This window comes from Gasterosteus aculeatus, chromosome 9, assembly GCF_964276395.1.
Source record: "Gasterosteus aculeatus chromosome 9, fGasAcu3.hap1.1, whole genome shotgun sequence".
Taxonomy (NCBI): Eukaryota; Metazoa; Chordata; class Actinopteri; order Perciformes; family Gasterosteidae; genus Gasterosteus; species Gasterosteus aculeatus.
Window position 1 is genome coordinate 22,626,520 of NC_135696.1, and position 22,333 is coordinate 22,648,852.

At 50.3% G+C, this 22,333-nt stretch overlaps 3 protein-coding genes and 1 long non-coding RNA gene across 12 annotated transcripts; 2 read left to right on the forward strand and 2 right to left on the reverse strand.

Annotated features, from left to right (window-relative positions):
- Positions 1–233: 233 nt before the first annotated feature.
- cbx6a (chromobox homolog 6a) lies at positions 234–6,044 on the reverse strand. Its single transcript, XM_078079942.1, has 5 exons — positions 5,099–6,044; positions 4,515–4,558; positions 4,335–4,400; positions 2,920–2,986; positions 234–2,688 (listed from the first exon to the last, which is right to left on the reverse strand). The coding sequence occupies exons 1-5, from the start codon at positions 5,177–5,179 to the stop codon at positions 1,549–1,551; spliced, it is 1,398 nt and encodes a 465-aa protein (XP_077936068.1). The 5' UTR covers positions 5,180–6,044; the 3' UTR covers positions 234–1,548.
- On the forward strand, positions 6,038–16,603 carry pla2g6 (phospholipase A2, group VI (cytosolic, calcium-independent)). Of its 6 annotated transcripts, none has more exons than XM_040185479.2 (19): positions 6,038–6,164; positions 7,374–7,594; positions 8,392–8,601; positions 8,875–9,055; positions 9,281–9,468; positions 9,541–9,637; positions 9,763–9,945; positions 10,183–10,291; positions 10,666–10,782; positions 11,326–11,416; positions 11,485–11,648; positions 11,730–11,880; positions 13,985–14,121; positions 14,215–14,292; positions 14,518–14,672; positions 14,754–14,805; positions 15,068–15,183; positions 15,557–15,630; positions 16,153–16,603. In XM_040185479.2, exons 2-19 carry the CDS (start codon positions 7,380–7,382, stop codon positions 16,295–16,297), a joined length of 2,463 nt encoding a protein of 820 aa, XP_040041413.2. In that variant the 5' UTR covers positions 6,038–6,164; positions 7,374–7,379; the 3' UTR covers positions 16,298–16,603. The 6 variants fall into 6 exon arrangements, with proteins under 6 accessions (XP_040041413.2, XP_040041415.2, XP_077936064.1 ...); XM_078079936.1 differs by having other exon boundaries at positions 6,088–6,164; positions 7,347–7,594; XM_040185481.2 differs by lacking the exon at positions 14,215–14,292.
- Positions 16,150–17,155, reverse strand: LOC144383125 (uncharacterized). The gene is made up of 2 exons (XR_013450566.1): positions 16,823–17,155; positions 16,150–16,745 (listed from the first exon to the last, which is right to left on the reverse strand). It is a non-coding gene; the product is annotated as an uncharacterized LOC144383125 (long non-coding RNA).
- LOC120824608 (dnaJ homolog subfamily A member 3, mitochondrial) lies at positions 16,930–21,965 on the forward strand. Of its 4 annotated transcripts, none has more exons than XM_040185521.2 (12): positions 17,136–17,377; positions 17,805–17,941; positions 18,028–18,111; positions 18,191–18,403; positions 18,484–18,636; positions 19,407–19,554; positions 19,860–19,924; positions 20,002–20,130; positions 20,227–20,342; positions 20,939–21,033; positions 21,119–21,258; positions 21,443–21,965. In XM_040185521.2, exons 1-11 carry the CDS (start codon positions 17,185–17,187, stop codon positions 21,253–21,255), a joined length of 1,470 nt encoding a protein of 489 aa, XP_040041455.2. In that variant the 5' UTR covers positions 17,136–17,184; the 3' UTR covers positions 21,256–21,258; positions 21,443–21,965. The 4 variants fall into 4 exon arrangements, with proteins under 4 accessions (XP_040041457.2, XP_040041455.2, XP_077936067.1 ...); XM_078079941.1 differs by having other exon boundaries at positions 21,122–21,258; XM_040185523.2 differs by having other exon boundaries at positions 16,930–17,377; positions 21,122–21,965.
- The last annotated feature ends 368 nt before the right edge of the window (positions 21,966–22,333 follow it).

Genomic DNA, 22,333 nt, shown 5'->3' on the forward strand with positions numbered 1-22,333 from the left:
CTAAAGCAGCATAAAGTGAAGATGCGTAACTAAAAGAACATGAGAGGAAGCCTTTTATTCATCATGCAGATGACCTTCACATGACCTCTCAGCGCCTCGTTGGCTCAGCCCCGCCCCCCAGTGGCGAAGCGCTGCACGAGCAGGATGACGTCACCGCTCAGTAGGACCTGACGCTTTATACTCATAACGATTGGTTTTGATATTAACATGAACAATAGAAACAGAACAGCGTCTTCTCTTCACAGAGCTTTTAATCAAAAGCCAGAAACACTGAAAGCAACAACATTGGATCCACAAAGTGAACAATGAGGGTTATGACGTCCTCACGTCCTCATAGCAATGTACATTATTCATCTCACTCATTAAAACCCACTGGACTACTCATAGAAACAAGGCGTTCAACATAAACAGCGTCACATTCATATTATGCATATGTTTAAAAACAGGTATTAAAGTACAGTACAAAGGAGAAACACAAACATTTTCAATCCACGAAGCGTCTTTATGCTCATTTTAAACCTTCCTTTGATGACGTCACACATGAAAGCAGAAGAAGTCAAAGACCTGTAGAAGATTACAAAAGTCTGAATGTGAATAAATCAACAGCCGGTTTATGATGGAGGCCACAAACGGAGCTGAAGATAAACATGTGTGTATAGATATTGTGTGTGTGTTGTGCGTGTGTCCTTCATGTAATACATAAATCCCCCGCGTTGCCCCTGACGTCACTCAGCGATGAACTCCGTGAAGCATCATTTCATCAGTTTATTTATATTTTTAGTTTATTATATTTTTATAAAGCGAGGCACAAGTGTTGACGCGTCTAATGAGGAGCGAGCGAGGGCAGAGAGCCGTCGCCATGACGACCCGAATGTCGCTGACGACAGACTACGAATGAGTGAAGGCTGCGACCGAAGCGTCGCATCTCTGACGTGGTTCTTTACTCATTGATCGTTGGCGATCCACACGGAGAGACGCAGACCCGAGGTCACAGAGCTGGGCCGGGTCAGACCCGAGGTCACGGAGCTGGGCCGGGTCAGACCCGAGGTCATGAAGCAGCCCACACTGTTGGGATATATTCTTATTGCAGCCTGTAAGGTTTTGCCCGCACATAAATACTCATTTACACGCGTGTAACAAACGTCATATATAAGCGCGTATGAACGTAAACATGTTCTATACTTGATGAACTACGAACTATGAAAAAGCTCAAATTGACCTCGCTGTAATAATGTGAGTCCAGCTGTGCAAACGGGGAGGGGGGAGACGGGGAGGGGGGAGACGGGGGCGGATTTGTGTCTCTCACGTGCACGGAGTTTGATTACGAAGCTCAAACACGTTTTTACACCAACAAGCCAAGCGTCTGACAAGAAATAGGCTCCTCCCCCCCGCAGAGTCGGCGCCGTGCAGGACAAAATATGGCGATTTAAGGGCGTGTCAGCCGCCCGCTTCCAAATGTTTGAAAAAAATTAGCTCTTCTTCTATGCATCGGTTACGTTTCATTGGTCATCACACAAACATGGACGCGTCTCCGAGGGGCGTGGTCTCCTATGGCTTCGGTTGAGGAGGGGGAGGGTCAGAGGAGGAGGGGGCGTTTTCGGGTCCGGCAGAAGGGGAGGCGGGGGAGGGGAACTCTTTTATGGTAACGGTGAGGAGGTTGGAGGTGACGTCGGTGACCACCACGTCCTTTGAGCTCGGCGCCATTTCTGGGTGCCAGTTGGGGTCTCCCTCGGCGGGCGGTCTTTGGGAATCAGTGAGGGCGGAGCTCTGGTCCCCGGGGGCGACAGGCTGATGGCGTCTTGCACCGCGTTCACGAGCGCTTTTCCTGCCTCCCTCTCGGGTCATGCTACTGTCCGGCGCAGCATCTCCCTCCTCCTCCTCCTCCTCCTCCTTCTCCCCGAGGGAGGATGAAGACGAGGACGGGAGGAGAGGCGGGTCGGAGGACCAGGAAGCATCCGCCGGCGTGGCGTTCGGGCCCTTCTGGCTGGACTCGATAGCCTCTGTGGGAGGCGAGGCTGCGGCGCTGCTGGTGGGGGGTCTCCTTTCAGGGTGGGCGGAGGCGGAGCCGGCGTTCCTCTCCTCGGTGCTGGAGCCCGGGTGGGGCTGAAGGGACGCGGGGCCCCCGCACTGCAGCCCAAACGGCTTCCCGTACATGGGGAAGCCCAGCATCTTCAGGGGCGGCTGGAAAGGGCGGTAGGGGGCGTCTCCCTTCTTCCCGATGATGCGGTTGCGGGACGGGATGTTTTGGCGCCCCGCCGTGACACTCCGGCCGGCCGCGCCCCCCCGGCCGGCCTTGTCGATGACCTTCAGGTTGAGGATGATGCGACCTCTCTTGACCTCCCGGGGTTTGACCCTGCGGTTGAGGATGCGGACAGTCTCAGAGAAGGGGGAGGCGTGCAGGCGGGACGGGAGGCCGCCGGGGGTGGAGAAGGAGGGCGCCATGGGGTCCGAGCGGGGGAGGGGGCGCCGGGACATCCGGTGGCAGCGGTGAATGTCTTTCTTCAGCTTGTGAGTGGCCGCCAGGGAGTTGAGTTTGGGAGACGGGGCCACGGTCGAGGAAGAGGCGGACGAAGAGGCTGCGTGGGGCGGGGCGAGGGAGGAGGGAGGCGCTCTGCCGGGGGCGGAGCGTGACGTAGTGTGGGGCGCGTCTGAGGCCCCGCCCCTAGACGCTCCCTTCTGAGTCCGGGTCTGGAATAAGAGGAGAGTTTTATTCAGTTGAATGAATATCCAGCGGCGTTTAATGACACACACATCGGCGCTACATCCCAACTGTGGCTGCTGAGACCTGATTGGTGGAGGAAGCTTAGCTCCGTTAGCATGGAACGCTAACAATGACCTTAACCTTCTAAAACTATAAGACGCCTCCTGAGGTTGAGAAGCTCATCAACAGACAAATCAAAACAGAGGTCACAGCTGTACCTTCCCTGTGGGGGTTTTGGGCTTTGGTCCCCGTTTCTTCGGCCCGTGCATTTCCTGTTCCCGCTCCCTGTGGAAAACATGTGAATGACGAGTTAAGAAAGTCGCTTTGAAGCTCGAACATTTTCTTCTTTAGGAAATAAAAGCTTAAAACAACGTCAGGAATCTAAAACCAAGAGGAGCGAGGTTCTGATCTGGTCGGAATGAAAAGCGCCACCTGTGTTCTGGACCTCATCCCATCCACATCTGTTAGAGACCAGCGATCTCCTCACTCATCATACGCATCATCAACGCCTCCCTCAGCTCCGGGTCAGTTCCCAGAATACTCTGGCTGCCACCATCTCCATCCTCAAGAAACCTGGACTCAACCCTGATGTCCAATTTCCGGCTCTTCTCCCTCTTCTGTCAACAACGCTGGAACGTGCTGTCGCCTCGCAGCTGAAAACCCACCTCACCTCCACTAACCTGTATGAACCATTTCAATCTGCCTTCCGCCCACAACACAGCACTGAAACATGCCTCCTGAAAGTTACCAATGATCTCCTCTTCAGACTCCACCTCAACATCCTCATCCTTCTGGACCTCACTGCAGCCTTCAACACCGGTAACCACCCCATCCTCCCCTCCCGCCTTGAATCCACCATTAATGTCACCGGCACTCCCCTCTCCTGGCTCAGACCTTACCTCACTGACCGGCAACACTTCATCCACATCAACACCTGCACCTCCTCCCCTGCCCCTTCGTCCCAAGGTGTCCCCCAGGGGTCGGTGCTCGGCCCCCTCCTGTTCATCCTTTACCCGCTTCCCCTCGGCAACTTCATACGCCGTCATAGACTCCGCCTCCACTGCTACGCCGACGACATCCAACTTTACATTTCCACTTCCTCCATCACCCCTGCTACAATCTTCACCCTCACCTGTCAACTGTCTTGGAGAAATTCAATCCTGGATGCAAATAAACGTTCTCAAAGACAACAAACGTCATCATCATCAGTCCCAAATCCCTCACCAAAACCACCCATAACCTCAGCATCTACATTGAATAACATCACCAGGACTGAACTCTCAAAAACACAGCGTCCTCCGTCTGTCCGTTCCTCTGATGCCAACCTCCTGTCCACCCCCCTGAGGACCAGGCACCGAAGCTGGAGATTTCTCCATCGCCGCTCCCTCTGGAAGTCAGCAGACTGTCTAAGTCCAAGTCAGTAGTCAAAACACACCTTTTCAGATCGGCTTTTAATCTGTAATTAATGCCGTGTTTTTATATAATGTCTTTCTTTTATGTTCATTTTAACCATGTAAAGCGTCTTTGAGTATTATTATTATTAACGTGGAGGAGGAGCCAAAGACATGAAGCATAGTTATAATGTTCTATTACGTCTTTGTAACATGTCAGCAAATGAGAAGGAATAACTCACTTTCGCTCAAAGCCCAGAATCAGCCTGTCGTCCAGGATGTTCTCCTCCGGCTCCCAGGTGCTGTGCCTGAAAAATCAACAACAACAATGACGAAGAGGAGCACAGCATGAGAGAATGTTCTTTTACACTTCAGTTCAGATAATAAAATGTACAAACAGCTCCCTTGAATGAAGGACCTACTTCATGGCCCATCCTTTCCACTTCACCAGGTACTCAAGTCTCCCCTGCAGCAAAGACAACAACACACGGAGGATGAAGGCAAACAGCTGGTACGGGACGCTCACATCCCATAATAGCATCGTGTTTGAAACATCTGCGACAGATGCTAACTGGGATCTGAACTATGATGCAGATGGCTGTCTCGCATGAAGAAACGAACAGTCCATCATCTACTTCTTCCTCCTCCTCCTCAGTGGTGGATGAGTGCAATGGCTGCCATGCTAGAGGTCTATGTTCTTCCCCATCATCAGGAAAACAGCCTGTTGATGTTGGTAGCCTGTATTCCGCGGAGGGGTCAGTGCATCGCCCTGAATATACGGCCATGGCTAGTTAGCTTCTAGCTAGCTCCGGCTAGTTGGACTCTAGCTAGCCGTGCAAGTTAGCTTCAAGCTAGCTCCGGCTAGCCGAGTGAAGGCGACCGTTAGCCGCAAGGCCCTGCCAGCACACGGACCGGAGCCGAGCCGGGCCGAGCCAAGCCGTGCTGACCGCGGGCCAACGTCTGCGAAGAAAGGGGGCAGGCGGACGGACCTCGCGTGGGAGCTCACCTTGCGGACCCGGCGCTTCAGAATGGCTTCAGCCGCGAAAACACGGTCCCCCGTCGAGGAGACCTCCATCTTTCCTCTCATGACTGGAGACAGACACGCGCACACGCACGCGCACGCAGATGCGCGTATATATATATATATATATATATATATATATATATATATATATATATATATATATATATATGTACAATATGCACATATACGTTATATAGATATATAAATACACATCTAAATGTATGCATAATATATACTTAACTTTATATAAAGTTTATATATATTGATCAATAAATCAACTTAATGATAAGCATTAATGATGAGCACACTAATAGTAAAAGTTGTATTATTGTGTTGTTGTTCCTGTTACAGCAGTAGTCTATAATCTTTTGATTATAAATCATCAATGCTGAATGACTGAATAGATCTCTGTGGAAATAAGTATGTGTATTTTCAGCATCTGTTTAACAGCTCAAATGTGTTTGTAGTTTATCTAAGTGTACCTTTTGGATGCATATCATGAACGCATTGCTTTTAATCTTTTAACATTTGTCTTTTCTTTGCTGCCGCTTTTCCTTTGGTATATTTGTTGGAGACACACCAAATAGGTATATTTGTACATTTTTTGTATTATTCATCCTCTTGTGGGATTTTAAGAAAGTTTTTCATTAAAATGAATCTAAAGACATCTGTGTGGTCAAAAGTCCTCTTTCCAGAGTGAAAAATATTATATCCATAACAAAGATTATACGAATAATACTGATGAAAACAATAATCATTCTAATCATACGAGATACCATACTTGTAATAATGCAATTGTGGTATTTTTATTTAGTAATTGGATTAAGATTATGATATCTTTTCTAAACCTAACTAATTAGATTTATTTACTAATCCTCTTTGATGCATTACGCCCCGCCCCCTTTACCAAGCAGCGTCCCGTCCTGGAGCTCCGATTAATGCGACGCACGTCAATCACGCTTGGCCATCAAGTTTGGTTGCACTGCGGCGCGGTTGTTGATGTCGCTGTCAGGAGTCACCGCCGCCACGCAGAGCTCTTAAGCAGCAGGTAAGAACGACTCACGTCGGCAAGCTAACACGGTTAGCTTCCGTTAGCCGTTGGATAACTGCAGCACCGGGGCTCTGGATGTTAACGTTTGAAGAGACGGGGTCCAGGGACCCCTTATAACGGGGACCAGCCCCCCTTAGCACCGTCACTATCTCGGTAGAACCGGAAGTGGACTGCTCTTACATTAGTGTTAAGCGGAAGTACAGGATACAGGTAATACCTGCTGCTCCTGTTTTATCTAATTCATTTAAAAATAGAAAGTAAGTGAATTAACCGTAAAATAAGTATGCTATCACAGCACCAGGTGTGCATTTGATGGAAGGAGGTCCTCCTCCTGAGGATGGAGGTCCTGATGGAATGAGGTGCTCAGGGAGAGGTCCTCCTGAGGATGGAAGTCCTGATGGAATGAGGTGCTCAGGGAGAGGTCCTCCTGAGGATGGAAGTCCTGATGGAATGAGGTGCTCAGGGAGAGGTCCTCCTGAGGATGGAGGTCCTGATGGAATGAGGTGCTCAGGGAGAGGTCCTCCTGAGGATGGAGGTCCTGATGGAATGAGGTGCTCAGGGAGAGGTTCTCCTGAGGATGGAGGTCGTGATGGAAGGAGGTCCTCATTGAGAGGTCCTCCTGAGGATGGAGGTCCTGATGGAATGAGGTGCTCAGGGAGAGGTCCTCCTGAGGATGGAGGTCCTGATGGAATGAGGTGCTCAGGGAGAGGTCCTCCTGAGGATGGAGGTCCTGATGGAATGAGGTGCTCAGGGAGAGGTCCTCCTGAGGATGGAGGTCCTGATGGAATGAGGTGCTCAGGGAGAGGTCCTCCTGAGGTCCAAACTGGCAGCGCTTCGAATAGACTGTGTGTTTCAGGGGGGAAGAAGCATTCACATATCTATTTGAGTATTAGCAGTACTGCAGTGAGAAAGCACTCCGTTACAAGTCAAAGTTCTTTTTCATTTTTCTTTTTCAGAAAAGTACACTTTGGGAAAAATAGAATAGAAGATTTGTTTAATTAAATTGTGTGCAGTTTTCGTGTGTTCATCATGTGTGGCAGCTGGTAGAGCTACTGGTTTTTCTTTAAGGGTTATTAATTATTATCAGTCCATGTTATAATAATATGTTTTAATCAGTCAGTTGAGTAAAAGGAAAATATACTGCTCTGAAAGTCGAAACAAAGTACTCACACAAAGTAGAAGTACCTTCCGCTCTTTATTTCTCAGGTGACCATGCAGTTCCTGGGCCGCCTGTTGGACACCGTGTCCTCGGTGTCGACCCTCTTCACCAACCCGTACCGCGTGAGAGACGTGTCGCTGTCCGACTACGGCGGGGCGAGCAAGGTGCTGCTGAAGCAGGACGGACGCTTGGTCCTGTACAGAAACACCCAGTGCCAGTCCTGGGACTGTCTGCTCATGTGCCCCGAAACGCCCAACGTGACCCTGAGGTCAGTGCTGAGGTCATCACAAGTGGTCATCATGTGATGTCACCCGTTGGTCTGTGGGAGTTCTGGGGCTTTTAGTTTGGTAATCTGGCCGTCGACTCTTTTTGCCATCCAGTGAACAGGAAGTGACCATATCTAGACCAAGGTGGAGGTAGAGTCCCCGTACACTCTGATAGAGACAGGTCAATCAGCGTGTAGTCCCGCCCTAAAGCGTCCCTGCTTTATGGTCTGTGTACCTCTGTAGTGACCAGCAGGGGGCGACTCCTCTGCTCCCATAGACGTCTATGAGGAAATGACTCTACTTCTCTGTAGTGACCAGCAGGGGGCGACTCCTCTGCTCCCATAGACGTCTATGAGGAAATGACTCTACTTCTCTGTAGTGACCAGCAGGGGGCGACTCCTCTGCTCCCATAGACGTCTATGAGGAAATGACTCTACTTCTCTGTAGTGACCAGCAGGGGGCGACTCCTCTGCTTCCATAGACGTCTATGAGGAAATGACTCTACTTCTCTGTAGTGACCAGCAGGGGGCGACTCCTCTGCCCCCATGATGTTCATTTAGTAGCTTATGGTCCATTTAGAGTCAAACAGATCATAGTATAGTTTAGTGCTTTAGGGCGGGGCTACACGCTGATTGACAGGTCTTTACCAGAGACATATACAACTTCTCTACGTTCTCCTCAGTCCGTATATGGTCACTTCCTGTTCACTGGTTAATAAATCTGAAAAGTCTCAGAACATCCGTCCAAAATGGCGTTACCATGACGACGTCTACTGAGCCTCTTCTGCTCCGCGTACTAGGCTCTTCCAGGTGGCGTCGGAAGTGGACGCCATGAACTGGTTCCCCCAGTACGCCCTGAAGCTCCGCCCCTTCTACGAGACACTGTCCCTGAAGGCGGAAACCGTGCAGCCGATTGCCGACTGCATCCGCAGCCACCAGGACTGGAGCTCCGCCCACATCGCCGTGGAGACGGGCCTGAGAGAGTGCCTCAAGCATAACTACGTCCAGAGGTGAGAACAATGATCATAACGGGTAGATGGTGTCGTTAATCAGTTCAACTGGAGGAAGAATTCATACATAATGTAGTCAGTAGGTAGAAGATAAAGCTAGAAGCAAACACACGGTCATTAGCGTTACATGGGATTAGCATGTCGCTAAACAGCCAACTGAGATAAAACAGATAAAACCCCTCCCCTCGTTTCCTTGTTTGATTCGCTTCAACACGACAAGCTAACTTCCTGATTAGAGACTCTGAAGAACAAATCGGTCTCTCCGTCCCGCAGTCAGATAAACGCTCGGGACGCCGCCGGTCAGACGCCGCTGCACCTGGCGTGCGAGCGCGGCGACGTGGCCTGCGTGAGGCAGCTGCTGGAGGAAAGCCAGGCTCGCACTGACATCAGGGACCAGCGCGGGGAGACGCCGATGCACTGTGCCGCCAAGCAGGACGCGCCCGCCGTCATCCAGGTGAGACCAGCGGTGACCATATATGACAAGGAGGACGGGGTACACGCGTCTGGTAGACCTGTCAATCAGCGTGTAGTCCCGCCCTAAAGCATCCCCTCCATTAAGGTCTGTTGACTCTAAATGGAACTTATGCTGTGCAGCAGAATTAGCATAAAGCTAAAGGATGTCCGTGGTTGTGCGCCGTGGTTTAGCGTCCTTCAGCCTCTAACGCCCCTCTTCTCTAAGGTCATGTGCTCGCGCCTGTGCTCGGGGGTGAACGAGCTGAACAACAATGGGGAGACGCCGCTCCACGTCGCGTGCCGCCTGGGGCGCGTGGAGTCCGTAAAAGCCCTGCTTGGGGGCGGGGCCAAGTGCGGCGTCATCGGCGGCACCGGCTACGCCATCCACAGCGCCATGAAGTACAGCGAGAAGAGGTGAGGGGGGGGCGGCTGCAGAGATGCCGGGGGGATATTTAGGATGCAATGTAACGGATCTCTTTCTGTCAGCTGTGCGGAGGAGATCCTCATAGCCGACCCGGGTCAGATTCACGCCGTGGACTCTTTGTACGGGGGGACGCCGCTGCACTGGTCCAAGACGTCCGAGGTGACACGTCACCACAAACGCGTTCATTCTGTGCTCCAACGAGGGGCTCTGCTTTAATCACACACCTCCATCAGAAGTATTCATCAGTCTCTCTCTCCCCCCCCCCCCCCCCCCCCCCTCTCCAGATGTGCCGCCTGCTGCTGCTACACGGCTGTGCAGTGAACTACCTCAGTAAGACGGGGGAGAGCGCCCTGCACATCCTGACCAGGAAGGGGCGCTTTGAGGCGGCGATGGTGCTGCTGACCCACGGGGCCAACGCCAACCTCAAGGGCCAGGACGGTAACACGGCCCTGCACCTCGCCATGAAGGTGACCTTCACGCGCGAGATGCTAATATGACGACGACGGAGATCCGATGATCCGTCTGAAGTTTTTCAAATTGAGAAGCGATGCAGAAAGGTTCAATCTCGCCAAATCCCTTCATTTAGTCAATAGACGTAGCGCATGATGAGCATGGAGCATTAAAAGGAAGGAACTTAATTCCTCAGCCACCCACCACTTCAAAACCCAAATGGATCCCAGAAAGCTCTGACATCTGTTCCTCAGATGGACCACATGGAGCTGATCAAGGCTCTGATCGTTTTCGGGGCCGACGTCGAGATCCACAACGACCTGGGAGAGACGCCTGGACTCATCGCTGCTCGCACCAGCAAAGGTGAGCGAGAGGAGGCGGAGCTTCGGGCCGGGAGGAGGCGACTTGAGGCGACTGGGATGAGGTCACCAGTTTGAGCTTCATCACGGGGTCTCGACCCACCAAACCCGCGCCGGCTTCTGGTGGTAATAAGCGAGGGCTTAGTCGGTTGCTAGGATACTCAAAACAAGTGCAGGTTAAAACGACTGATTCAAAATAACTTTATTGTCCCATGTGGGGAAATTGATTTATCCGGTTCTCCAGCCATGATGTAACCAATGAACGGGAGCACAGAGCCGATTGTTTATTGATTCCTCCTCATTTGTTTCATGAAATGCATAACAACCAATAACGGACATGTTCTCTCTGCTGTGTGTGTGTGTGTGTTTACACCAAAGGTCCAAATAGAAAGATACTGCTCGACATGCTGTGTAGTGTAGGGGTCCAGCGTTGCCTCCCCCCCTCCCCCGCCAGTCCTCCCCCCGCCTCCACCAAGGCCACGCCTGCAGGCATAGGTAACAGCCCCCTATTCCTCCGCCTGCATTTTAATTTCCCCTTTTCTTACATTCTTCACGCCGTCTCTACTCCGATGCGTTTTGTATTTAGTTTTCTTTTAAGTGAAGGCAGAACGAGGAGGATTTGAGTTGTGGTCTGTAAACACACATGCTCCCTGGCGCCCCCTGTGGCGATTAGCCGTAACTACAGCGTTTTGTTATGCATTAAGATTTGTTTTTTCCCAGTAAAGTGCTCTTAAAATATCAATTTTATATATTGCTGAATCACCTCCAACATTTAAATGAACATGTTGGAGGTGAATCAGCTTTGCTCCGCCTCCCAAACGCCTCATACTGTAGCTGTGCTGACTGATTACTAACTATGAACTCTGGTGATGGTATGTTTTAATTTAAGTGTGTTTTAATTAAAACACAATAGATGTAACGCGTGATTACCATTGAGTATTTGTAGAACCCCCCCAGAAGAGCGTTTTCCCTCCGCAGTGCACACATTGGATGCCATGCAATGTCCCCGTTTTGACAGCTGTTGTGATTGGCTGACAGGGTTTCAGGATCTTCTGTACGCGGGGGCTGCAGTCGGTGCAATAAGCAGAGGCGCGTCTGTGGTGGACGGCGCCGAGATGGCCCCCAGGAAGTGAGTAAGGACTCTCCTTGAACTGAGCGCCGCCCCTCTAGTCCCAACCCTCCTCCTCCGCTCTGCAGGATGGACCGGATGCTGTGTCTGGACGGTGGAGGCATCAAAGGCCTGGTGTTGATCCAGATGTTGATCGCCCTGGAGCGGGAGGCCGGTCGGCCCACCAGGGAGCTCTTTGACTGGGTGGCCGGAACCAGCACCGGCGGTATCCTGGCCCTGGCCATCGTCCACGGTGTGTGTGTGTGTGTCTTTGTATTGCCACGTGTTCATGGCAGCAGTGTAATAACCATGGCGATGTCTGTGCTTTGTGCAGGTAAATCCATGGAGTACCTGCTCTGCCTGTACTTCAGGATGAAGGAGCAGGTTTTCAAAGGGTCGCGACCTTACGAGTCGGCGCCGCTGGAGGACTTCCTGAAGAAAGAGTTTGGAGAGGACACCAAGATGACGGACGTCTGTTACCCCAGGTGACCCTTCGCGTGGACGGCACTTCCATTACATCACATTACATCACATCACATTACATCACATTACATCACATCAGATCACATCACATCACATTACATTTATCTGACGCTTTTATCCAAAGCAACTTACAATAAGTGCATTTCAACCATAAGGAAACAAATTCAGAAGAGCGAGAAACAAGTGCAGTTTGATAAAATAAGCCAATTTACAATTTTAAGTGGCGTTAAAAGTACAATTTAAGTGCTACAATGTGTTAGTCTTTAGTGGAGGTAGAGTCTGAAGAGGTGTGTCTTTAGTTTGCGGCGGGAGATGTGAAGGCTCTCTGTGGTCCTGATGTCATCAGTGCACTTATTGAAAGTTGCTTTGGATAAAAGCCTCAACTAAATCATTTAAATGTAAACTAGAGAACCAAAAGAGATCATATAAGGGCTGAGGAGGACGGAAAGCGTCCCCTGCTTTATGGTCTGTTTGACTCCAAATGGACCATCATTCACTAAATGAACATCATGCTGTGTTAAAGAAGACTTGAAACTAGAGACTGAGACATAAACTCATGTTTACAATGTTTACTGAGGGAATAAATCAAGAGAGAAGTAGAGTCATTTCCTCATAGACGTCTATGGGAGCAGAGGAGCCGCCCCCTGCTGGTCACTACAGAGAAGTAGAGTCATTTCCTCATAGACGTCTATGGGAGCAGAGGAGTCGCCCCCTGCTGGTCACTACAGAGAAGTAGAGTCATTTCCTCATAGACGTCTATGGGAGCAGAGGAGTCGCCCCCTGCTGGTCACTACAGAGAAGTAGAGTCATTTCCTCATAGACGTCTATGGGAGCAGAGGAGTCGCCCCCTGCTGGTCACTACAGAGAAGTAGAGTCATTTCCTCATAGACGTCTATGGGAGCAGAGGAGTCGCCCCCTGCTGGTCACTACAGAGAAGTAGAGTCATTTCCTCATAGACGTCTATGGGAGCAGAGGAGTCGCCCCCTGCTGGTCACTACAGAGAAGTAGAGTCATTTCCTCATAGACGTCTATGGGAGCAGAGGAGTCGCCCCCTGCTGGTCACTACAGAGAAGTAGAGTCATTTCCTCATAGACGTCTATGGGAGCAGAGGAGTCGCCCCCTGCTGGTCACTACAGAGAAGTAGAGTCATTTCCTCATAGACGTCTATGGGAGCAGAGGAGTCGCCCCCTGCTGGTCACTACACAGAAGTAGAGTCATTTCCTCATAGACGTCTATGGGAGCAGAGGAGTCGCCCCCTGCTGGTCACTACACAGAATGCAGCTTTAACTCGTGAAGCTCTGACTTCAATTTAAACCACGGTCCCAAACCGTTTTTGCCTCACAGACTGATTTCCTGTTAGACAACATTTAGTGGACTGGGCCTCAAGGTGTGGCACATAACCACGACAAAATAAAACGCATTAGAATCACCTGACTTGATGAACCTGTATTTTGTGTACAGTATGTCCTGATGCTTCCTGTGAAATGAAGATTTCATTTCTTTGAAGTTGTCTTCTCTGTCTCCTCAGAGGCCTTTCTACCTTTCAAAGAAGCTCTCATACATAGGTTTTCGCTTTATGAGACCCTGTGGTTGTGGGCCGCGGGTTTAGAGATCCAGATCTTTGTTTCCTGGCTCACAGTGGGGATTTGATGAGTGTTTGCTGGGACAGAGAAATGGACAAAGGGAGTCCTCTCCTGCTTCTTATAGAAATCAACTAGCATTTTCATCAATGTGCCAAAAGTAAAGTGATTCATAAATGTTGCTCCGAAGATTCCTGTTATAATATAACTTGTTAGATTAAAGGTTTGTGCCCTGGCAGTGGAAAATAGCTTTGATATTTGAATCCTTTTTTAATTTTATTGAGATATACAAAACAAAAGTAAGGGAATACTCCTAATCAAAATTCACCTGATATATTTTAGCATTTGAATAAATAAAAGGGTGAGATACACTACTTTTGAATCCATTATTTAATTGCAATTAATCAATTAATTGCGGTTACAAATGTTATTTGTTATATATCTATATATATATTATACATATACATACACATATATATATATATATATATATATATATGTGTGTTGAGTCGTGCTCTGGTTTCAGGGTGATGGTGACCAGCGTTCTGGCAGACCGACATCCAGGCGAGCTTCACATCTTCAGGAACTACAACCGGCCCTCCGTCAGCAGAGAGGCGCCGTACGCCACCACCGCCACTTTCAAGCCCCTCACCGTCCCACAAGGTACCTCCTCGCTCCGGGCGGCCTTGTGCCGGTCCCCGTGGGCACACGTGAGCTGTGGCGCTGTGTCTGTCTGAGGCCGTGTTGTTGTTGCAGGATGGGAGGATGAGGATGTGTTGCTAGTAGGATACTCAGAGGAGCCGCCCAGAAAGCGTAGGAAGGTGACCGATGAAGGTGTGTGTCGGTGGGCGAGAACAGGGAGCATTTACAAAAAGGAAATGGGTCAGAAATGAATGACATTTTATGGGCGACACGTCCCTGTGTTTAGAGGGTCAGTCAGGTCTTTATGCTAAGCTAAGCTAGCCTCCACACTCTCCAAATGTCCGACTTCTCCTCTTGTTGGAATCCAGAATGAATTCTGAACCAGTTTTTTTAAAGCCTCAAACATTTTTACGGCAGAACAACTGGTGTGGCGAGCCGCCCGCTCCAGTGGAGCCGCCCCCTCCTACTTCCGACCGATGGGCCGCTTTCTGGACGGCGGGCTGCTGGCTAACAACCCGACGCTGGACGCCATGACGGAGGTCCATCAGTACAACAAAGCTCTGAGAGCACAGGTGGGTCGTGTGACATCTACCCGACCTTTAAAGTGGTTGTAGGATCATTTATGATCTCATCCCTCTCCTCTTCCCCCTCAGGGCCGCGGAAACCAGGCCAAGAGGTTGGGGGTCGTGGTCTCCCTCGGTACAGGTGAGCAGCCTCAGTCTAGAACACTTTCTGACGGTATGCGTCGGAACATTCAATTCAGAGGAAGTGCTGCGTCCACACATCTGTTTGAGACCTGTCAATCAGCATGTAGCCCCGCCCTAAAGCATCCCGTGCTTTATGGTCTAGAGATCAGTGTTCTTCTCAACGCACCATCAGGTCGAGAAGGACGTGTCTTGCTGCCGTTAGCTCCAATGCTAAGACTCAAAGAGGGTTGTTCTTTGAAACCAAACGCGTCTCTCTCCAGGTAAACCTCCTCAGGTGGTGGTGAGCTCCGTTGATGTTTTCCGACCCTCCAATCCTTTGGAGCTGGCCAAGAGCTTCGTAGGAGCCAAGGAGCTGGGCAAGATGCTGGTGGACTGTGTGAGTACAACCATGCATGTAAATATCTGTGAGTTCAGCACCTGATCAACCAAACACCTGTAGAATCTCAGTGAACTGTACTTCCTGTTACAGAGATGGAGAGGGACAAATTAGCTAGCTAGCTAGCTGTGGAGGCTAGCTTTCTAGGCAGCTAACTTGTCCAATCTTGTGGACAGAAGTTGACTATGTATTAGTAACTAAAAGTGTTCACACTTATTATGCCGTCTTCTAAGCCCCGCCCACAAAAAATGGCACCATGGTTACTAACAGAAAAGTCGTCATTTTGTCACAACGAGTCGTCCAATCAGAACACAGATTGGTCTTTTCTGTGTGTCCCTGTGTGATTGGTCTCTCCCGCTCTCTGATTGGTCAGTGCACAGACTCTGATGGCTGTGCGGTGGACAGAGCTGGAGCTTGGTGTGAGATGATTGACACCGTCTACCACAGGTCAGCTGACTGAACCCTTCAGTCCTCCACTTCTACAATTCTGACATCTTCACCCTCCTGCGTTTTAAATGAGCAGTATCTCTAATTGGTTGACAATTGACAACAAGTTGACATATGACACATATTAGACAAACAGTTGGGTAACTTTACATCTGCTGTTCGTCTTGTTTCTACCAGAGGGCCTTTGGGTGCCTTTGTTAAAGCCCTGTGCAAATAGAATGTGATACTACCCCTGCAATTCATTGAAGCTAATAGACACAATTAGCTCTCCAGCCAATCGGCATTAAGATGTTCCTTGTGACATCACTGACGTCCTTCTTCACTGATTGAACCAGACTCCTTTCAGAAAATAAGCCCTTTAAAAGTTATTTTTGTGATTTAAACCACAGCCAAATCTCTCTCTTTGGGGTTCATACAGATGTGATAAAGCAGCCGACTGGCGTCCTCATGGATACCGTGAACACGCCCGTGATGATGTCATGAAATCCCCACATTGTTGATTGTCTCGCTGTCTTTGCGCAGGCTGAGTCCCCAGCTGTCTCAGGAGGTGATGCTGGATGAGGTGAGTGACGCGGTCTTGGTGGACATGCTGTGGGAGACCCAGATGTACCTGTACGAGAGGAGGGAGACCCTCCGCTCGCTGGCCCAGCTGCTGCTGGACCAATGAGAGCGCGGCGTGGTGGGACTCCATGACTCGCACTCACGCACACGCGTGAATCTGAGACGGGGAGACGACCCGATGACCTTCTTCCTCCCACGGCCCTTTAAGCTCAGCCCTTTGTCTCTGCACCAACGAAGAAGACGGAGCGCTAATGCTAATCGTAGCATTCCTCCGGATGAGGATGAAAGGTCTCGTTTACGGCCTCCTCTCCAAGTGAAGACCAGCCGCTTCCTGCACAACTTGAACACGGGTTCTTTTTGTATTTTCATTAATCACTGATGTGTTGTATGCTAATAAACTAATTATTATGTACTCTTGTTGTTCCTTGGTAGCATTACTGTTAATCGTTGCCCCACCTCCTCAAACCTCATTGTGGACACCGGTGTCCCACAGGGCTGCGTGCTGAGCCCCCTCCTACTCGCTCTTCACCCACGACTGCAGACCGCTGCAGAGGCTGTCAACATAAACACATTAATCTATGTGATTAATGTGACCAAGATTAATGCAAACAATGTAAAGCAGTTAACGTACCTTCGGAAGTTGACCGCGGAAACAAAATGGCAGCTAGCTGCTGTCGTTACAAGATAACAAGAAAGAGCTTTTTCAACTAGAAGTAAAAACAAACAGACTGTGCAGAAGAATTACACGTGTGAAACGACGACTTGAAGCACCGCTACGCTAAACTAGCTGTACTAGCTAAGTACAGTACTTGTACATTGAGAGTACTCATTGCCCTCAATCGCAGTAAATATGTTGCACAACAGTGAAATGCTTTGACTTGTGCCACAGATTACAACTTCACACACGCTTCTGACTTAGTGTGTTTGTACTTGCTTCAGTGGGCCGCGCATGCGCAGACCGTCACCGACGTCTACACCGGTAGTGACGTGAAAATGGCGTCTCCGGCCGCCCGGCTCTCCGTACGCCGCTTGTCTTCGGGACACCGGAGCGGTTGTTTCCCGAACGTCGTCGCCAGACATGCGGCCGTATGTTCGGCCGCGACGCCACAGGCGCGCGGGGGCGGCGCGGCGGTCCGCCGCGGGCCGCGGACACCCGGGAGTGCCGTGACATTGGGACCGCTGAGAGGTGAGATGACGTTAGCTAACAGTTAGCATGCTAGATGTTGTTAGCATAGCATGCCGTCAGAGCCGCGGGGTTCCCCTCAGCTAGCTAAGGGCTAACGCCTCCGTGGGTCGTTAGCATTGCTGTGAGACGTAACTGCCCTTTGTTAGTGTGTAGCAGCAGTGTGGTGACGTAACTAACGGTGTGGTGACGTCAGGGTGACGCTCGTTGCAGTCTCCACGTTAGTTAGTCGGTTGTTCTGATAGATAATTATGTCCTGAGGGGATAAATGCAGTGATTTCTGACCTTGTTATTGATTAACAGCTAGCTTCTTCATGCTAGTTTGGGGCTGTGCACAAAAACAAACCTCTCACATCGAATGTTGCAGACTCTTAATCAGATATGAAGTCCTCCGGATGTCACGGTGGCTCATGGACATTTGTCTCCGCAGGCTTCAGATGTCCTCCCGGCATCTCCTGCCACTCCTATCACACCAGCAGCCGGTCAGCGAGCAAGCAGGACTTGTACGACGTGTTGGGTGTGTCCCGCTCTGTATCCCAGAAAGACATCAAGAAGGCTTACTACCAGGTCAGAGACGCCTCGGCCCGCAGCCAGCACCTCCGGGAAGACCTCCACCTCTCGCCTCACTGCCATCTGCTTTATGTCCCTCCCAGTTGGCCAAGAAGTACCACCCGGACACCAACCCGGATGAGCCCGACGCCAAAGAGAAGTTTGCCCAGCTGGCTGAAGCCTACGAGGTACCAACGCATAAACATGGAGGCACTATGATGACTGTGTCTACCTGCTGCAGAGACACATGATGTCGTTGGTGTGAAGGTGCTGAGCGACGAGGTGAAGAGGAAGCAGTATGACACCTACGGCGCGGCCGGCTTCGATCCCGGCCGAGCCGGGGCGGCGGGCCAGCAGCAGTACTACAGGGCGGGGGGGGCCAACATCGACCCCGAGGAGCTCTTCAGGAAGATCTTTGGAGAGTTTTCTGGAGGCAGGGGCTTCGCAGACATCAACAACATGTTTGAACAACGGCCCGAGGTGACTCCTGTTTGTCTTTGAGGGGACGCCGACGCGTCCGTCGGCTCGTTGTAAAGCTCTCGCCCTGATTCGTCCCACAGTTTGTGATGGAGCTGAGCTTCTCCGAGGCCGCCAAGGGCGCCAGCAAGGAGCTGAGCGTGAACATGGAGGACACCTGTCCTCGCTGCGATGGGCGGGGGAACGAGCCGGGCACCAAAGTCTCCCACTGCCACTACTGCAACGGCACCGGCATGGTGAGTGTCCCCCAGCCGAGACCCCCGACCCCTCAGGGACTCACCGGCTGTGTCTCAAAGTCGCTGGTCTGCATCCTTCAGCAGCCTTCTGGTCTTCCTGCTCCTCCAACAACCGCACGGCCATTGATTCTGTACCGGTACTTGGACAGTGATATTTGTCTGCCTGAGCTCACGTTGATCCATTTCTGTTCATAACATGAAGTATAAACTATATAAAACCGTCACAGCGTCAACCTCTAAAGTGAGAGTGAAGTCGTTAAAGTGACTTTTCACTGACGAGTACAGACCAGCTGCTCGTTGTGTGATTCATTCCTGAATGAATTAAATCCTCGTCGGCTGCACTGCATGCTGGGATATGCAGTATGTCCTCCAACCGGCTCCTGGAGGACTGCGTCCCTCGACCGCGTTCAGAGGAGCCGACGGAACGAGACCGCCGGGTCGCAGCGGAAGTGACGTATGCGGTCGGCGAACGCGTCCTGAAGGGTGCAGCCTAACGAGACACATGACATCACATGACACGACACATGACATGACACATGACACATGACATGCCACTGAGGTGCTGAGGTTGGCTTTAAAGGGTGTGAATGGGATGTTTCCCGTCACCATAACAACAACAACAAAAGAACTATCTTCTACAATTGAGAGTATTTATTTCATACTTAACTTATTTGATGAATAATTATATGATTTCATCATGTGGGGTTATGTTTGTTCCATTGTTAATGTTTAATATCACCGGATGAAACCCCCCCGTCTCCCCCCCGCAGGAGACCGTCAACACCGGTCCGTTCATGATGCGGACGGGCTGCCGGCGCTGCGGCGGGAAGGGGTCCATCACCAACACGGCGTGCGCTCTGTGCCGCGGGTCGGGCCAGATGAAGAAGAGGCAGACGCTCACGGTGCCCGTTCCTCCTGGTGGGTGTCGGGGTCCAATCCATTCGGATTCTGGGTCCGGATCCAGTCAGTGACCTCTGGTTTACAGAATTCTAAAATGATCGAGTCTTTTCTTTTTTTAACGTTGTTAATCATCAAAAAGATAAAACAAGTTGTTTTTATCAAAACACGCTGTAATGACACTTAGGTAACGTCTATACTGCAACAAGTCATCGCTTCTTCTCTCTTAACGCAGACGATGAACAAAGAGCCGTGAAGTTGATTTAACCCTAAAGCGGATCGTGAGTCTTGGTAAACGGTTCTGTAAGCGCTTCTTCTTCTCCCAGGAGTGGAAAACGGTCAAACGGTTCGCATGTCGGTGGGAAAAAAAGAAATCCTCATCACATTCAGGGTGAGTCGCTCCTCTGAAGCCGCTCGTGCGCCTACGAGTTGTTGGTCGGGTGTTCTGACCCGAAGCGCCTCCTGCAGGTCCAGAGGAGTCCGGTGTTCAGGCGCAGCGGAGCGGACCTCCACTCAGACGTGATGATCTCTGTGGCTCAGGCCGTCCTGGGGGGCACGGCCACGGCCCCCGGCCTGCACCAGACCATCAGCATACTGGTGAGACCTTGTTGACCTACTGGTTGTGGTCACGTGATGGACGCGTCCCAGCACACCTGGTAGCACGAGACCAATGATCGGACTGTGCGTTGTCAGATTCCGGCCGGTTGCCAGGGCGACCAGGTGATCCGCCTCCAGGGGAAAGGCATCCGGAGGATGAGCAGCTACAGCTACGGAGACCACTACGTGCACATCAAGATCAAAGTGCCCAAGTAAGACCTGGACCAAGACCAGGAAGACCACATGTTTACATACGCAGGAAGACTTTTAGCCTTTCAAAGCTCATTCATTCAATGAAGATTTAATAGAAGTCAATTTTACCCTCTGAAACCCAAAAGCCGCCAGTGGCATTTAAGGGAACATTTCATTTAAACAATGGTCCAAACTACACCCTTTATCTTCATCTTCATCGTGAGATTCAGAACTGAAACCGTAACAAGCTTTAAATGTAATATAAACCAAAACCTTCTACTTCTCATTAAATATCTCTCCCTGATTAAAACTATCACATTGAACAGAATCCAGTAAGAACATGAAATCTGGACCTCAGTGAAACGATGACGTCATCGTTTATTCATCTGATACCAGAAGTCATGTGACCATAAATCTATAAGTTTATAGTGACTATACAAAGCGCTGATGTGGGGTTTCTTCTAGTCTCCATTTATCTCTTTCCGTAGAGGAGCAGGACTTTTATTTTGAAGGGGAAAAGGAGGTAAATGTGAGACGCTTTGACTTGTGAGGAATTAGAATGTTTGTAACGTCTCTGCATATGAATCCTCCATATGAAACATGTGACTCCCCACAGGAAGTTGACCCGCCGCCAGCGCTCTCTGCTGCTAAGCTACGCCGAAGACGAGACGGACGTTCAGGGGACGACAAACGGCGTCGAGCGGCCTGCAGGTCAACACCCCCCCCCGTACCCCCCAGTAGAAAGATGCCCCCCCCCCCCCCGCCCGGCTCTAATCCCACTGTGTGTTTGTCTCAGCAGGGGGCAGCAGAAGCTCACAGTCCGGTCCCAGGTCCAACGGCTCAGGGGAGGAAGAGCAGCAGGAGAAGGACAAGAAGAAGAAGGAGGAGGAGGAGGGAGGCTTCTTCTCTAAGCTGAAGAAGATGTTCAGCTGACAGGTTGGATCTTCAGTCCCTTGATCACGCATCAATAATCAGGAAGCGGACCGCTTCAACAGCAACATGTGGAGATGAAGATCAGTAACATTGATCGATCATGGTTGTGTTTCCATGGCGATACGAGTCTTCTAAACAATACAATCCACCCCAGAAGAATACTGTTGGACTCTTCTGCCCTCTGCAGGAAGGAAACCCTATGCGGCAATAAAAGACGTCCATGCCGTGGTTACCGTGGTTACCGAGGCTGAAGGACGTCTCGCAGCCCCACACACACACACACACACACACACACACACACACACACACACGCACACACGCACACACGCACACACACACACTCTGGACTCTGTTTCCCTGCAATCAGCCTTCTGGCTTCGGGGGAAACCAAAAGCAGACGCTTCTCATCAGGCTGTGATGTCACAAGGCGTCTCTTGGTGTCCTTGTTCCTCCCAGCGAGGACGGAACGAAGGCGCTCGGTGTTCAGACGCTCCGATATCTTAGAGCAAACAAGCGAATTAAACGCTGGAGCTTATTCAGGGAATGAGACGTGTTGGTCGCTCTCACGCTGCTAGCGAAGGACAAAGAGGTCAAGGTGACATTTAAAACATGAGAGCCTGAATCAGCTGTTGTTTCATCAGATGAGGAAACAAAGATGCAAAATAAAGTCCAAAGAGACAGAAGCACGTTTCTATAACAACAATCTATAACAATAATCATGTCGCATTGAATGGGATGTCAAACGACCAGAAGTGCTCATCTGCATGCGGTTGCTATGCTAACTTAGCATCTTAGCTTAGCCTCAGGCCTTTAGCTTCACAGCGTGAGAGTTTAAAGAGTTTAAACAGTCAAATGATCAGCATATTTTCTTTAATCACATTTCGTAGATCCACGATTCTTAACAAAATGAAACTATTTCGTTGTCTCAGTACCTGTTCTGCAATGACAAAGAATATAATGTAATATTTAAATAGATAACAATCTGCTCCATATGGTATCTAATGGCAGTTGGTTTCAAATGGTTCTGGTCATACATCTCAAATAAAGATATAATGGGAGTGTAAAGGTTGTATAAACT